Below are 15921 nucleotides of genomic sequence, written 5' to 3' on the forward strand. Positions count from 1 at the left end.
TGTGTGTGTGTGTGTGTGTGTGTGTGTGTGTGTGTGTGTGTGTGTGTAGTCTTCCCTCTTTGGACCAGTACAGATGAGTGAGATTAAAGTGTTGTCCATTACTTCTCCCCTTTTTCCCTTCCACTATAAAAACTCTTTATTGCCCACCTCTTTTTTTTTTTTTTGGTGAGGCAATTGGGGTTAAGTGACTTGCCCAGTGTCACACAGCTAGTAAATATCAAGTGTCTGAGAACAGATTTGAACTGACTCCAAAGCCAGAGTTCTATCCACTGTGCCACCTAGCTGTCCCCCACCTCTTTTAAGGGAAAATTTCCCCATACTTCTTCTTCCTTCCCCTTCTCACAGGGCATGCCTTTTTCTCACCTTTCCATTCTTTTTTTTGTGATCTTCCCAACACAATAGACTCGCACCCATACCCTCTGTCTATGTAGACACCTTCTAACCTGCCTTGATAATGATCAGGTTCTTAGGAATTACATGTATCTTCTTTCCACATAGGAATGTAAACAGCTTAACTTTGAGTTAAACTGATGATTTCTCTTTCATGTTTACCTTTTTTGCTTCTTTTGAGTTCTGTGTTTGAATGTCAAATTTTCTATTCAGCTCTGGTCTTTTCATCAGGAATGCTTAAAAGTCCTATATTTCATTTAATGACCATTTTCCCCCTGAACAATTATACTTAGTTTTGTCAAGTAGGTTATTCTTGGTTGTAATTCTAGCTCATTTGCCTTTTGGAATATCTTATTCTAAACCTTCCTCTCTTTTAATGTGGTAGTTTTTAAATCTTATGTGATCCTGACTATGGCTCTATGGTATTTGAATGGTTTCTGTTTGCTTGCAATATTTTCTCCTTAACCTGGTAACTCTGGAATTTGGCTTAATTTTCCTGGAAGTTTTCATTTTGTAATCTTAGGAGGTGATTGGTAGATTCTTTCCATTTCTATTTTGCCCTCTGCTTCTAAAATATCTGGGCAGTTTTTCTTCATAATTCTTAAAATATTATATCTAAGATCTTTTTAGTAATGTATCCCTGGTTTTATAAATTGGTAAAAAAAAAATAGTAGGGACATGATTAGCCCAAAGTTACATAGTAAATCAGAAAACAAACCAGGAATAACATCTGAGAATGTGAAAACTGGGACTTCATCAAGTAATGCTATTCTTTTTTTTTTAACCAATGAGGAAACTGAGGCCCAGAGAACATAGATATTGTCATCTACTTTGTCATTCAACAAAAATAGATCTTCAAGTAACCTACTTGGAAAATCATACTGTCATACTGTCAACTAACACTTTTTGACTTTAATGTTTCTCACTGACCTTTATAGCAGAAACAGGTTGGGCAAAACGGCCCCCATAAAACCCATTAACATATCTTGGGGCAAAAGCAGAAGAGAAAATTGATGCTTTTCCATCCTAACAAGTGAAATATAGGTGAGTACACCTTGGGTGCTTCCTCATGTCAGTTTATTTCCCATAGGTTGGGTAAGAAAACAATCCAAAAAAGCTTACAGCGAAATCTCACAATTGATCTACTCATTCATCCCTCTCTTCTACCACTTTTGATCATTCATTATTAATTTAAAAACACTTACCAAGAGCCTACTGTATACTATGGATAATACAAAGGAGTACAAGACTCACTTATTCTCCAGAAGATGACAAACTAGTGAAGAAGATCAAACAGGTGCCCAAATAATGACCCCCAAGGCAGTGTATAATAGGCGTATGGATAATGTGTATTACAGGAGGAGCTCAAAGGAAGAGATCATTTCTGGCTAGAGGATCAAGGGGGAATTTAGACCTAGAGAATGAAGCAGGGATGAAGTGGAAGGGAATTCTGGTAGAATGGGCAAAGAGGTGGAAAAAAACATAAGGTTTTCATTATTTCCGCTTCACCAAGCAATTTCTCCTTGCTGGTCAGAACTAAGATTAGAATAATAGTGTCCTTACTATTTCTTCTATCTTCTATTTTAAATTACCATTAGTTTTCAAATATTCAACCTGTTCTGAGTCCACCTGAGTATACTATCATCTAGGAATCATCTTTCCATCTGGTCCTCCAGGATAGCACAAGAAACTTTGTCAAATGCCTTGCTTAAATCTAGGAACACTAAGTTTACAACATTCTCCTGAGCTACCTGTTAAAAGGGTGGGGGCGAGGAGAGTTTAGTCTGCCACCTTTTAAAATGAACTTTCCCATTCATTGTAAAATAAATTTTATTAACGTTTTGTTTTCATAACACCTATATTTCCCAATAAAAAGGAGAAAAGCCACACAGTTCAACAAAACTAACCAATATATTTTAAAGTCTGACATTTGCAGCATTCCACACTCTATATTCCCCTACCTCTGCCAAGAAGTTGGGGGAAGAACCTTCTCATATCTCTTTGGGATCAAACTTGGTCATTATAATTTCGTAGCATTCAGTTTCAATTAATTTATTGTTATAATATCCTTTTATATTGCTGTAATCTTTATATTTTCCCCCTTATTCTCACTTAATTACATCAGTTTATATGTATTCACATGCTTCTCTGTATTTATCATATTCATTTTTTCTTTCTTTCAGGACAGTAATATTCCATTACTTTCATGTACCACATTTGTTTAGTCATTCCCCACTTGATATTTTGTCACCAGTTTCTACTACTACAAAAAGTGCTGCTATACTTTAGTGTATATGGAAACCTCTTTTTGTTACTGATCTCCTTGGGGAATATATCTAACAAAATCTCTGGGTCAAAGGCATAAACATTTTAGTAATTTTCTTTGCATTATTCCAAATTGCTTTCCAAAATAGTTCAACATCTCATAGCTCCTCAATGCATTAACTTACTCATCTTATTACAAGCCCCTCAACATTGACTAACAACCTTTTGTCATCTTTGCCAATTTGCTAGGTGTGAAATGAAACTTGGGAGTTGTTTTGATTCACATTGAAAGAGGGAGACGGAGCAGAAAAGGGAGAGGAAGGGAAAGGGGGAGAGGGAAAAAGTGACTGTTTGGGTCTGGTCATTCAACCTGTTCCAAAGTATCCAATGGATCAGTCTCTCTCTTGAATGTTTTGGAACAGGTTGAATGAACAGACCCAAGTAATGTGATTAATGAATAGATGTTGTTTCAAGTGAAATGTTCCAGGGCTTCATCTTGGGTACTGTTCTTTGCAACATTTTTATTAGTTACTAAGATGAAAGCGAAATTGGTACACTGATTAAATTTAAATGACACAATGCCAGTATAACCAATATACTGATGGAATCAAAACTAAAGATTTCAACCGACTATCATAATTATCAGACTCTAATGAAATGAAATTTAACAAGTGTTACCGTAATTAAAGAAACAGAGTAATTGACCTGTGGGGACAGAAAGGCAGGGGCTACTGCGAACAGTCCTAATAAAGGTGGCAGTTTTTCCTCAAACTCTGAGGATGCCTGAAGCACTAGGTGAAAGCAGGGAATCAGAACTTGTGGGCTGGTGTTTGTTATAGGCTAGGTCTTTTGGGTCATGAAAATCTTTGGCACTCTTATGAAACCTATGGATCCCTTCTTAGAACATTTTTAAATGCATAAAATACAGTTACAAAGGAAACCAATTATATTGAAATAGTTATTAAAAAAAAATTCAGGACCTCCTAAAATCTATCCACTGGATGGCAGGTTAATAAAACTCATGGGCTAGACCATTATATTACAGAGGTGAATCTCTTCAAAGGAGCAAAAAAGCCAGTAATATCAGTTTGTGGTACACACAGAAGTGTGCCCCAGGAGAGTTTAGTGTTTCTGGAAGGAGCTCTAACCACCACATGAGAATTTATTTCTATGAAAAAACATATTCTGAACTCCAAATGGCTTAGATATTAATTTTTAAGCACTACTCTTTGGGAAATTAGGGAGTGTTTGGACCTCTAATGGGGAATCAGAAGCATCTGGGAAAATTCTAAGAGAAACTAAATTGGCAAACTCGAAAAAGAAATCGGGCTTATTGTTGTCTAGTTGAGATCCAGGGGTAGCATTTTGAATCCCAAAATGGGGGAGATAAGTGCAAGCAAAGGACACAACAATCTGGTTCTGCTTGGGCAGTTTTCCACTCCTTTCTTTTTTGCAAAAATACACTAGGGGTACATTCCCCTTTTCTTCTTTCACTTTCCTCTTTGTTTTACCTTTGGTTTCCCTAGAAGCAGGGTCAAGTGTGGGAAGAATGGGTTAAAACTACTCATTTCCTTTCTTTCCATTCATCTCAAACTCTAGGTTAATATCACCTAAGCAGACTTCATATGGGGCCCATAAAGAGGAAATTCCCACATCTGCTGGACATGATTTGGGGATTATTGGTGAGGGGAAAGGAATTCATAAGGATTCTTCTGCCTAGTTAGATGGTCACTAACTCGTAAGATTGGTTCCTATCCCTTCTGTAAGACTTAAATTAGATTTTAATTTTTTTTTAAATTCTCCCTTTTAGAAAATGCAGAGGGAGAGACTGACCAAAAAGTTCTGAAAAAACAGAAAAAAAAGTGGGCATGGAGGAATTAGTTCCAAGGCTTGCAAGCCATGTGACTATATCAATGTGGTTGGCATCATTAGGTCAAAGTAAAACCCTTTTAAGTTATCCCAACTCCCTTGTTAGGTTCTGATGCAACACAGTGGTCACATACACAATAGAAATAATAAGGTTGTATATTGATCATTTTAATAAATAGTGTTTTGGGTAACCACAGATAGTTAATCCTCTTAAATATATGTCTATAACAGATGATTTCATGTGTTTAGTAGCTGGGGAATGTTTTTCAATATGAATGGCTGGCATCAAATAAAGATGGTTTTAATGGGAACAAAACTGCTCAGGGATTAAGACCAAACAGCTAGAACAACTAGAACAATTCAGTTTGAAAAATCCTTATGAGAGCAACAGCCATTTGAGAAGTATGAATCAGCTTTAATACTCACTAGTTGAGTTGGAAGCAGTGGGACATTCCCCACTTCTCCCACCACTTGTACTGAGAAGACTTATTTTTAATTGTGCATAAATGAGATATTCAAACTCCCATAAGAAGTGAGACAATGTTTGTGAGGCAGCAATGTGGAGGGAAATATAAAAAGGTAACAGTTGGGCTTTTATTTTGGTTTACCATACATTTCATCAGGAAGAGTCTGAATAAGAAATAGTTTCATTTTTAAACCATGCAAGGAATCTTTAAAGCAGACCATAAGGTGCCACATGAGTTAGCAACAATCAAAGGATCCCAAGAACATAAAGTCACAATGTCTAGTTGTTTGACTTGTGAAAAGGAAAAATCTTCAGAAACTGCATTCAACTATATTAAAGCAATGCTGCTTTCATACTCCCTTACATTAAACACCCTTCTTTGATTTCACTTTTTTTGGAGGGAAGTCTGAGTGGTAAGGAACATGACGCAATTATTTAAAAAGTTCAAATTGCGAAATTTTTAAAAATATATATTACTGGACACACTTAAATGACAATTATAGACTTTCTTCATCCAGGCAACATTGGAGAACCTTCTCAGATTCCTCCTAGATATTAACGTGGGCATCAGTTCAAGAGTACCTCAAGAGGAATTAAGCACTTGTTAACATCATCTGTAGAGGCAAAACAATGCAGTAAAGACTACTGAATTAACAATCAAAAACCTGAAGTCTTGTTCCATATCTGTCACTAACTAGTAATGTTACCTTAAACAAGTCTTGTCATTTCTCTGGGTCTGCTCCCTAATCTGTAAAACGAGAATTGGACTAAGGGATCTCTAACACCCTGTTCCAGCTCAGCATTTGCTGATCAGACTTCTCTCTGTGAAATGTTCCTGCTTCAAGGATGTTAAGCATCTTGTAAAGGATTCGCTTAGCCTGTTCATCAGGGCTAATTTCACAGCAATGAGGTTCTTTGCCATGTATTTTTGAAAAGTGAACATTCTAAATTTTCTATATTGGCAACATAGGAAATACAATTCTTCAATTACATGTGAAAATTGTAGGAAAACAGAAGTGTCAATATCATGAGATTTCACTGAATTTGCAATGGTTACTTTTTCTTGGAAGACAGAAGACATTTATTTAAAATTAAATCTCTTCGAATAGTAGAGTGACCCTGATCATCCCCAAAGCTATTGCAAGTATGGCTTCCTGCAGTGAAATGTCAACATTAGTGTGTAGTAGGCTACTTTGATTTCCTGCAGGTACCTTAAAGTGGCCTCCACTGTATTATTTCAATCCATAAGAAAATTATTACTTAATGATGCATAAAACTAATTATTATGAAACAAGACTGAATTTGTATGGCAGTTGCTCACAATGTGGAAAATCACACTTTTTCATGCCCTATTTTCTTTTAAGATGTGTGCCCTTTCTCTGCCATCTAATGTGTTCTGCATATATAAAAATAAATACTCTTCACAGCAGGGTCCTGGCTTGGAGGCTTCAGAATCCAATAAAAGAGTCCTGTAGTTTAATAGCCCTTAAATGCTCAACATCTTTTTCACTTAATGTAAAATCCATCTGATCTAATAGCTGTGACTGAATCATAGATATATAATTTTTTCTATTAAATGTTAATTTTCTGACTTGGCAGAGCAATAGGAGCTATAAATTATTAAGAAGGCAATAACCTCTATAAACTCTTTGCAGAATTCACAATATTCCCAAGGCTGCTATTTTGAAGGGAAAAAAAATTGCAAACCAGCTTTAAAAATAAAATAAAAATTGGGTCCATTAAGTACAACAATTTGGTGCCAACTATCAATTATAAGAAACATTATTTTTATTGATGTTTCTTCCACTGTTTCACTGAATAGAATAAAATATATATATATGTATGTATGTATGTATTTGCTAGGAAAACAACCCTCACTAGTCTAGGCTGTATTTTATTTACATATGACATTTTTGTGACCTTCCCTTTTTGCTTGAATTCATTCAACACTGATGTTTGTTCAGGAAGCCATAAATAATGAAAATGCCCTTTAATACATAGGTGATGCCACATACCTAATTATGCTAAATACATGCATTACTCCTGCAAAGGAAGGCTTGTTGGGATGTCAGTGTCACCACAGAAGCCTGTTCTTCTTTTGCCACTCTGCATTCTTGATTTGAGCTAAAAGTCCAAATAAAAAGAATCAGACCCTATACAACAAGAAGCATGTTAATATTTAATTGATGAAGCTGGTTTAGACACTCCTGCACATCACTAAATCAAAGGAGAACTGAAATAGCAATTTTTTTTCTATTTTGTGGTTTCTAATGAACAAATTCTTCAGTGTAAACAGCATCTGTTTCCAATTCTAACTTCTGCTCTTTTTCTGTCATTAATAAAGGACACTGACCCTGTCTAGGAAGATTGTGTTATTTATATCCTTCCAATGTATGTGTGTGGGGAGTGGGAAATCCATGCAAACATACAAGCACAATTTTATATCAAATGATTTTAAACTCTGCAAATGGTAGTTTTCCACCAAATTCTCTAGAGTGACTACTAGTTAATAAGATAGAACTTGGTGGGAGGAGGAGGGAGAGGGAAGAAGGAACAAATAAAAGCTTTCACAATATATTGTGGTGTGTGTGTGTGTGTATTTTAAGACATTAGGAAGTATTGGTTTTTCTCTGGCCCTGGGACAGTTTCAAATAATTAATTCAATGGTATCACTCAGTCATCAAGACCTGAGAAACCAAATCTTAAACTCTTTCTATTTCAATATTAGAACAAATAAAATGAAGAATACTGATGGCTTGATAGGTGCATAGCTATGGGTAAGGACTGTCATTAAGTCCTCATGAGGGAGCAGCTGCTTTTAAGTAAAAAACATTCATCCTTCTGAGATAGAGGGTTTTAAAAGCAGACATAAGCAAATACGTTTGGAATAACAGGAAAATTCAAACAATGTGAAACTTTGTCAATATACAGCAAGAAGAACAGCCCATTTTAATAAAAATTCCACCCTTAAAATGGAGCCAAGTTCATTTTTAGAATTAGAGCAGCACTGGTAGAGTTAACACACACAATAGCACAGTACTAAAAATTAACATACTTTCTGATGTGTTTTATCTCTTTATTGTATCAAACTCTTCTTTTAATAACACTGGTTTGCTAACAAAGAAAATCAATTTTTTTTTTCCTGTCAGGTAGGAAAGGGGAAAGACAGAGGGAGAGAGACAATAGGGAAACTTTTCATGAATGGTCCTATACAATAAAATGGAAATTTTGCAGCTTTTAGAAAACACTCACAAAACTCTGGTCAATGATTTATTTTACTTTTAACCCTATGCTCACAACACATGATCCTTCTAAAAGATAAGGGAGGAAAAACTAAAACCATCCATTACATGTGATCAATTTCTTTTACAAAAAAAAAGTTTTATGTTTCAATCTTGTAAAAGGAGTTTTAAACATAAACATAAAAAACCAAAGGGAAAAAGTAGTTGATCCAAGTACAGTAGGTACTTGTGTTTTCATTTTGAGTGGCTAAAACTAGATCTTGAAGTTGTTTCCCATTCTGTTCTAATCACCAGAAGGCTATGAGGAAGTTATTTTAATCAATCTATCTGTTACAAAGACATTAAAGCCACAATTCATTGAAAGCAGCATTTTATTGATGGATACAGGAGAAATAAAATATACATAGTTTCCCAAAAATTAGGAAAATACAATTTTGAAATGTCAGTTTCAGTTTAACAACTTCTCTCTAGTAAGAGTTTCAACAAAATTACAAAAGGCAAATTAAAACTTAAATTTAACTCGTGCACCCTTACAATCTGTATTCTAAGGGATTCCACTTAGATGTTAGAACAGAAGAGCAGCATTTAATCATGCTAATAAAAGAGTTAAATATTCCTTATGCAAAATTTAACACTCTACATTAATGAGTTTTTGAAAAATACAGTTTAGAAATTCCTATTCCTGCTGTAGCTCTCCATTTAGCAAATGAGGCCAGTTTTCTCTAGGCGGCAGTTTCCATTTTGATAGTTTCCATTTTGATGGCAGTTTGCCCTGAGCTTTGTCAGACAGCTAGACCCATAATCTGCCTCAGGAAGCACTAACCCTCTAGGGAAAGTCACATTCTCTTTAATGCAAGAAAACTTGCCTTGAAATAGGTATTTTTTTGGCCTTGTCTGGTATAAACAGGGAACCCCCCCCCAATTTGAAGAGTAAATAATATTAATAAAATAATAAACTTATAGTGAGATGTATTAAATACTTGGTTCTACTAGACTGTTTACTATGAGCTTATCAAACTTTTTTGATAGAGAATTCTTGCAATTTTCACCTTTAACATTTGTATTTTCCATTAAAATCACAAAGGCAAGTTTTAATTAATAAGTCAATGCTCAATTTGCAAGAAAGGTAGATGTCAAAATATAATCACCTCTGGGTGCAACTTTCCTATAAATAAACTTGAAACAGTTGCAAGACACACTTAATATCTATTATAGTTATTATAGTGGCAAAGTTTTAAAGTTGTTGCTAAAGATCTGACACTTTAAGGAATCTAGCATATAATTTAGCAAAGAGTTATTTAATCACCAGAGCCTGAAAAATCACTATTTTAAGTAAAAATTGAGATACTGTACTGGAAATTAACAGATCATTTTGAAACTCCTGATAAAATCCAGCCCAGCTATTCTTAATCTAAACATAATCAGTTACAAAGCATTAATGAAAAAATATCTCTGTAAAAAAAAAAAGCATAAAATTTATTAGTGTATGAGGAGAAAATCTGTACCTCCAGTAAAAGAAAAGGCACTTAAATTTAAGTTACTTAAATAGAAATGCAACTTGGCCAGCCAAGTTACAATACATTGCTGGACACTACATGACATCTTATTTGACACTGCTCTACTAAAGACCAGAAGGAGGTGTTTTGATTCACTTAAAAGTAGCTACCAACTTGAATAGTCTAAAAGAACTCTTTAAACAACCTGTTTTAGCAAAAAAAAAAAAAAATCTTATATGGACTTGTTTATAACTGAATTCGTGTTTTATAATGGGCACCAAAGATTTTTTTTAAAGTAGTCACTATGACATCAGTAGTAGCAATCAACTGTGTCATTATTTTGACTGTAAAATTTGTAATAACTTTAAATATTCCAAATTTCCTCAAAATACACAATAAATACATTTGGAATATAACATAAATTGATGATACTGTAATAGTAACAGACTTATCTTTCTCATTTCATTTTTTCCTACTAGAAAAAAAAGTACATTTAATTTCAGTTATGCTAATACAGCAAGATCCATAGCAAGAAGGGAAAGGAAGGCACTGGAGGTTAATACAAACACGGTCACAAGCTCCAGTCAGGTAAAGCAGTTGTTTACCCCATCACAACTAAGTACTCTAGCAAACAAGCCCCTGCCGCATGCGGATGATCTGGAGTAAGGCAGCTTGAACATCTTCATCCATGTGACCCTTCAAAGTAGAGAAGAAAGGATTTAAATCACCTTCATTTCCATAAAATGCTAAAACTATAAAGGTCTTTAGAGGAGTGCAATATGTTGTGTGACTGATCAAAAGCCATAACCTTGGCATGAAGAGTAAACATGTAAACATGTACAGCGGTAGTATGACCATATTTGCAATAATGTAGCAATAAAAATAAGGTACTATGACTAATTCCTGGAAGCAGGGGAGCAATACGAACATGAGAACAGAGACTAACAATACACTTTCAGAATGTGGACTTTTTTTTCTACCTCTAAAGAAAGGAAATTATCATTATTATCTTTTTGAGTAAGCAGAGTAAGGTATTAGGGGCAGCATGACATTATAAATTAGGGGAAAAAATAGAGAGCGAAATTTTAAATTTAAAAAGAGTTGTGTGATTAAATGCAAAAAGCCAATATGGCCTTCATCCCGTTTTCGGCTTCAAAACTTAAATGGATTACAGCACAACACTTCCTGTTAATATAAAAGGTTTCGCTTCCAAAATCTGTTTCTGTAACAGCAGGATGTTTAAATTTCAAACATTAGCCGTAGTTGACTAAACTGAATTTCTTAGTTAACTTTATGTGCCAGAAGGCAAGATTTTTCAGATGCCAATTGCTTTTGTTTTGTGTTGCATTAGTAGTCAGCACAAGAAAAAAAAAAGTTAAAAACAGAAATATAATATCTAAGTTATTCATTATTACTGCTTCAAAAGAAATAACCATAAAATCTGGGGTATTAGTTTGGAAGAAACTGTTGTGTCTACTCTAGTCAATACTCAACCCAAATGACTCACTCTCCGCTCTAAAATACATATCTTTCCACTCAATTCCTACCTCTTCCTCCACATTCCCATTACAAAACCCTAGCTCACTTGTTTATCAAGCCCTGTATCAAACACTGCAATGTGTTCAACTGCCATCTTTTCTGTTATTTCAAAACAGTATTACTGAAACTATCTATCTCCTATAACATTCATTCTTCACCTTCAAGGTCTTTCTTGTTAGGGCTCCTTGTCAAATGCTCTGCTTGTTCTTGCTTATACTACTCACCTAGTAGTGCCTTTTCTTTATTATCTCCATCATCACTTTTCTTCCAATCTTTCCTTCCACCTCTACTATCTATGTCTCCATGATCTGATACTGTCCATTTATGAAAACAATTCCTATTTTTTTTCATCTAACACATAATGGCTTTGTCTTTTTAATAAGCCTTCCTTAAAAACTATTAGGCAGAAAGGTGGAGGATATGTCAGATAAAGTATTGGTTAAAGAGTTCCTGTAGTGAATGACATACAGTATTCACATACAACCACTTTTCTTAATATGTTATGACAAAATGTTTTTCTCATTTTAATATTAATTTTACACAAATAGAGAATTTTTCTGTCTTGGGCTTCACTGAGCTCAGTAACAAAGAAAAGAATTTCCCAAAGTCAAATTATTCTCTTTAAAATCCAATGCAGTTCTGTGCACATGCTATTTTTTAAATGATCAAAGCACTCTGCTGAAATATACAGGACATTTCTGAATTCCCAAGAAAAACCTTAAGGTCTTTTGACTCCGTTTTTTCAGCATAAGGAGATGTGTTGATGGCAACGCATTATCTTCAGATAACAACACCATTAATGTGTGTCACCACTGTATGTTGCCAAACTGTCTATAAACTGAGCGATGAGCAGATGGAGACAACACTAAATTTAATATGCTGTGTTGCCATATAGCTTTTAAAATTTCCTCCTGAACATACGCAAGCATGGCTAAAAGAAACACAATTATTTTTAAATAAGCATATGGGGTGCAGCTACTCTAAACACCAATTACTTTTACATCAGTTTATTTAACAAAAGGGATGGAAGGAAGGGACTATTTACCTGTGCGGCACTAAGAAGATGCGTCCTATATATTGCAATCACTTCTTGATGCTGTCTGTCAGCATCCTATAAAAAGAAATGGGAAAAAGGCTAAAAGTAATTTATTTCATTCAACTTTCCAACAGACCCTGGAACCTTACTCTAATATTGCCCTTTGACTCCATGAGGTCCTCAAGCATTTATAGTAACCAACCAACCTGGACCCACTTAATATGGAATTATATAACAGGCAGAGCTCTAGCAATGGTAGGATAATCTGGACTTTGTCCCAGCTCATCAAAATACAGTGTCCCAAGAGTCATAGTGCAGTTTTAAACGTTAAGTAACTAAAGTAGTAGCAACACTACAACTTTTGGTATACCCTGTATGCAGGACATGCTCACAGTATTTATATTCCTTCTAGTTAAAATAAGAAGCTCCAGATGGTACAGCTCACCTCTCTCATCCCTACACTCCATACTCATGGCCACACTGGAGAGTAGCAACATCTCTCTTGGTCCCCTCTGAAGTAGCATTCTTCCTCAACCTTCAGCAAAGGCCTTCAGTGTCCCACATCTCCCCAATTCCAAATAAACTAGTCATTACATTTTGATTTGAGAGTATCTTGTGCTGCATTGTGTGAGGATTTTCTTAGGGACCAAAATTGCCAATACAGTGGATTTTTTTTAATGGTATCTTATTTTTTTCCAATTACATGTAAAGACAATTTTCAACATTCATTTTTTATAAAATTTTGAGTTCCAAAAATCTCTCCCTCCTTCCTTACCTTCCTCCTCCCTAAAACATTAAGCAATTTAATACAGGTTACATATGTGACATCATGTAAAACGTATTTCCATATTAGTCATGTTGTGAAAGAAGAAACAGAAAAGGAAAAAAAGTATGGAAAAAAATAAGGAAAGCGAAAATAGTATGTTTCGATCTGCATTTGGACTCCATCAGTTCCTTCCTCTGGATGTGGAGAGCATTTTTCCATCATAAGTCTTTTGGAATTGTCTTGGATCATTGTATTGCTGAGGAGAACTAAGTTAATCATAGTTCATCAATGCACAATATTCCTGTTACTATGTACAACGTTCTCCTGGGTTCTGCTCACTTTATTCGGCATCAGTTCATGTAAGTCTTTCCAGGTTTTTCTGAAATCTGCCTGCTCATCATTTTTTATAGCACAATAGTATTCCATTACATTCATATACCACAACTTGTTCGGCCATTCTCCAATTGATGGGCATCCCCTCAATTAGTGGATTATTTTATAACATCATTCCAGTATAATTTCAATAATGCTATAACTTTTTCTAAAAAACAATAAGTAAAAGAATTGAGCTCGTATTTTTAAGGTACATACATTAAAAAGAATTTCTTCTCTAATACACTTTTCCTTTGACTACCTTAACTTGAATTATTTTTCTTGAATTTAAGATACAGTGAAAATTATGTAAATTAAAACAATGTCCTCAGCCCAAGGAAGGATTTGATTCAATTCAACAAATCTACATATATCAAATCCCTACACTATGCTTCATTACTATTGCAACCAATTCAGTCTTGGCCTTAATAACTTCAGAGCTAAAATATTGTAATTCAATTCCACAAACTTTTTTTAAATTTATTTTTATTTATTTTACTAAATATTTACCAATTACATGTAAGAAATATATAACAATCATTTTAAAAAATTTTTAGTTCCAAATTCTCTCCCTCTCTCCCCCTCAAGAAGGCGAGCAATTTGATATCATTTATATCTGAGGTCATGCAAAACATATTTCCATGAGTCATGTTTCAAAAGAAAAAACAAAAATGAAGACAGTTTTTTAAAGTACGCTTCTATCTACATTCAGAGTTCATCAGTTCTCTCTCTAGAGGTAGATAACATTTTTCATCACGGCACCTTTAGAATTGCTTCGGAACACTCTCTTGATCAAAGCAGCTAAATCTTTCACAGTTGATCATCCTTAAAATACTGCTGTTACTATGTATAATGTTCTCCTGGTTCTGCTCAATTTACTCTGTATGAGGTCACAGTCTCCCCAGGTTTCTCTGAAACCACCCTGCTCGTCATTTCTTATAGCACAGTAGTATTCTATCACAATCATATACCACAAGTTGTTTGACCATTCCCCAATTCATAAGCATGCCCTTGATTTCCAGTTCTTTGCCACAACAAAAAGAGATGCTATACGTACTTTTGTACATACAGGTCCTTTTCCCTTTTCTTTGATCTCTTTAGCATACAGACCTAGTAGTGGTATTGCAGGGGCAAAGGGTATATGCACATTTTTATAACCCTTTGGGCATAATTCCAAATTGCTCTCCAAAATGGTTAGACCAGTTCACAACCCTCCCCAGAGTGCATTAATGTCCCACTTCTTTCACTTCCCCTCCAGCATTTCTCATTTTCCTTTTCTGTCATGTTAGCTAATCTGATACGTGTGAGGTGTTACCTCAGAATTGTTTAATCTGCATTTCTCTAATAGTGATTTAGAGCACTTTTTCATATGACTATAGCTTTGATTTCTTCTTTTGAAAACTGCCTGCTCATATCCTTTGACCATTTATCAAGTGGGTAATGACACATATTCTTACACATTTAACTCAGTTTTTTATATGTTTGAGAAATGAGGCTTTTATCAGGAAAACTTGCTGTAAAATTTCCCCCAGTTTCCTGCTTTCCTTCTAATCTTGGTTACATTGCAAAACCTTTCTAATTTAAAGCAATTAAAATTATCCATTTTGCATCCTGTAATGCTCTCTATTTCATTTGGTCATAAACTCTTGCCTTATCCACAGATTTGACATGTACAGTTTTTATGCTCCCCTAATTATGATATCAACCTTTATATCATTTATCCATTTATGTGGTGTGAGATGTTGGTCTATGCCTACTTTCTGCCAAAATGCTTCCCAGTAATTTTTGTCAAATGTTCAGTTTTTACCCCAAAAGCTTGGATCTTTGGGTTTATCAAATGCTGGATTATTATGATCATTTACTACTGTGTATTATGTATCCAATCTATTCCATTGATCCACCACTCTATTCCTTAGCCAGTATCAGACTGTTTTGATGATTACCACTTTAATATTTCTCCACTTTTTCAGATCTATTTTTATTTGTAAGAAAAGCATTTTGTGGTTGTGTTCATACAATCCCTGGGTTTGTCTTGGCAGGTAAACTCCCAAGAGCTTTATACTGCATGCAGTTATTTTGAATGGAATTTCTCTATCTCTTTTCACAGGGTTTTGTTGGTACTATACAGAAATGCTGATGATTTTTTGTGGGTTTATTTTATGTCCTGCAACTCTGCTAAAGCTGTAATTGTTTCTATTAGTTTTTTAGGTGAAGGTCTAGGGTTCTCTAAGTATGCCATTATATCATCTGCAAAGAGTGATAACGGTCCTCCTTTCCTATTTTTTATTCCTTCAACTTCTTTTTCTTGTCTTATTGCTGTAGCTAGCGTTTCTAGTACAATATTGAATAACAGTGGTGATAATGGACACCTTTGCTTTACACTCCTGATTTTACTGGAAAGGCTTCAAATTTATTTCCATTATAGATAATGCTTACTCTTGGTTTTAGATGGATACTACTTATCATTTTAATAAAGGATC

The 15921-nt window shown here is 34.7% G+C and overlaps 1 protein-coding gene across 6 annotated transcripts in view; it reads right to left on the reverse strand.

Moving 5' to 3' along the window:
- Positions 1 to 8585: 8585 nt before the first annotated feature.
- Positions 8586 to 15921, reverse strand: part of UACA (uveal autoantigen with coiled-coil domains and ankyrin repeats) — a 141113-nt gene continuing 133777 nt past the window's right edge. For all 6 annotated transcript variants that reach the window (XM_027851714.1, XM_027851712.1, XM_027851709.1 and 3 more), the window contains exons 18-19: positions 12313 to 12378; positions 8586 to 10424 (exon numbers count right to left, since the gene is read on the reverse strand). In XM_027851714.1, the coding sequence (XP_027707515.1) occupies positions 10353 to 10424; positions 12313 to 12378 (138 nt within the window). In that variant the 3' untranslated portion in view covers positions 8586 to 10352. The remainder of the gene's footprint in view (positions 10425 to 12312; positions 12379 to 15921) is intronic.

This window comes from Vombatus ursinus, unplaced genomic scaffold (genome assembly GCF_900497805.2).
Source record: "Vombatus ursinus unplaced genomic scaffold, bare-nosed wombat genome assembly UNPS02009205.1, whole genome shotgun sequence".
Classification (NCBI taxonomy): Eukaryota; Metazoa; Chordata; class Mammalia; order Diprotodontia; family Vombatidae; genus Vombatus; species Vombatus ursinus.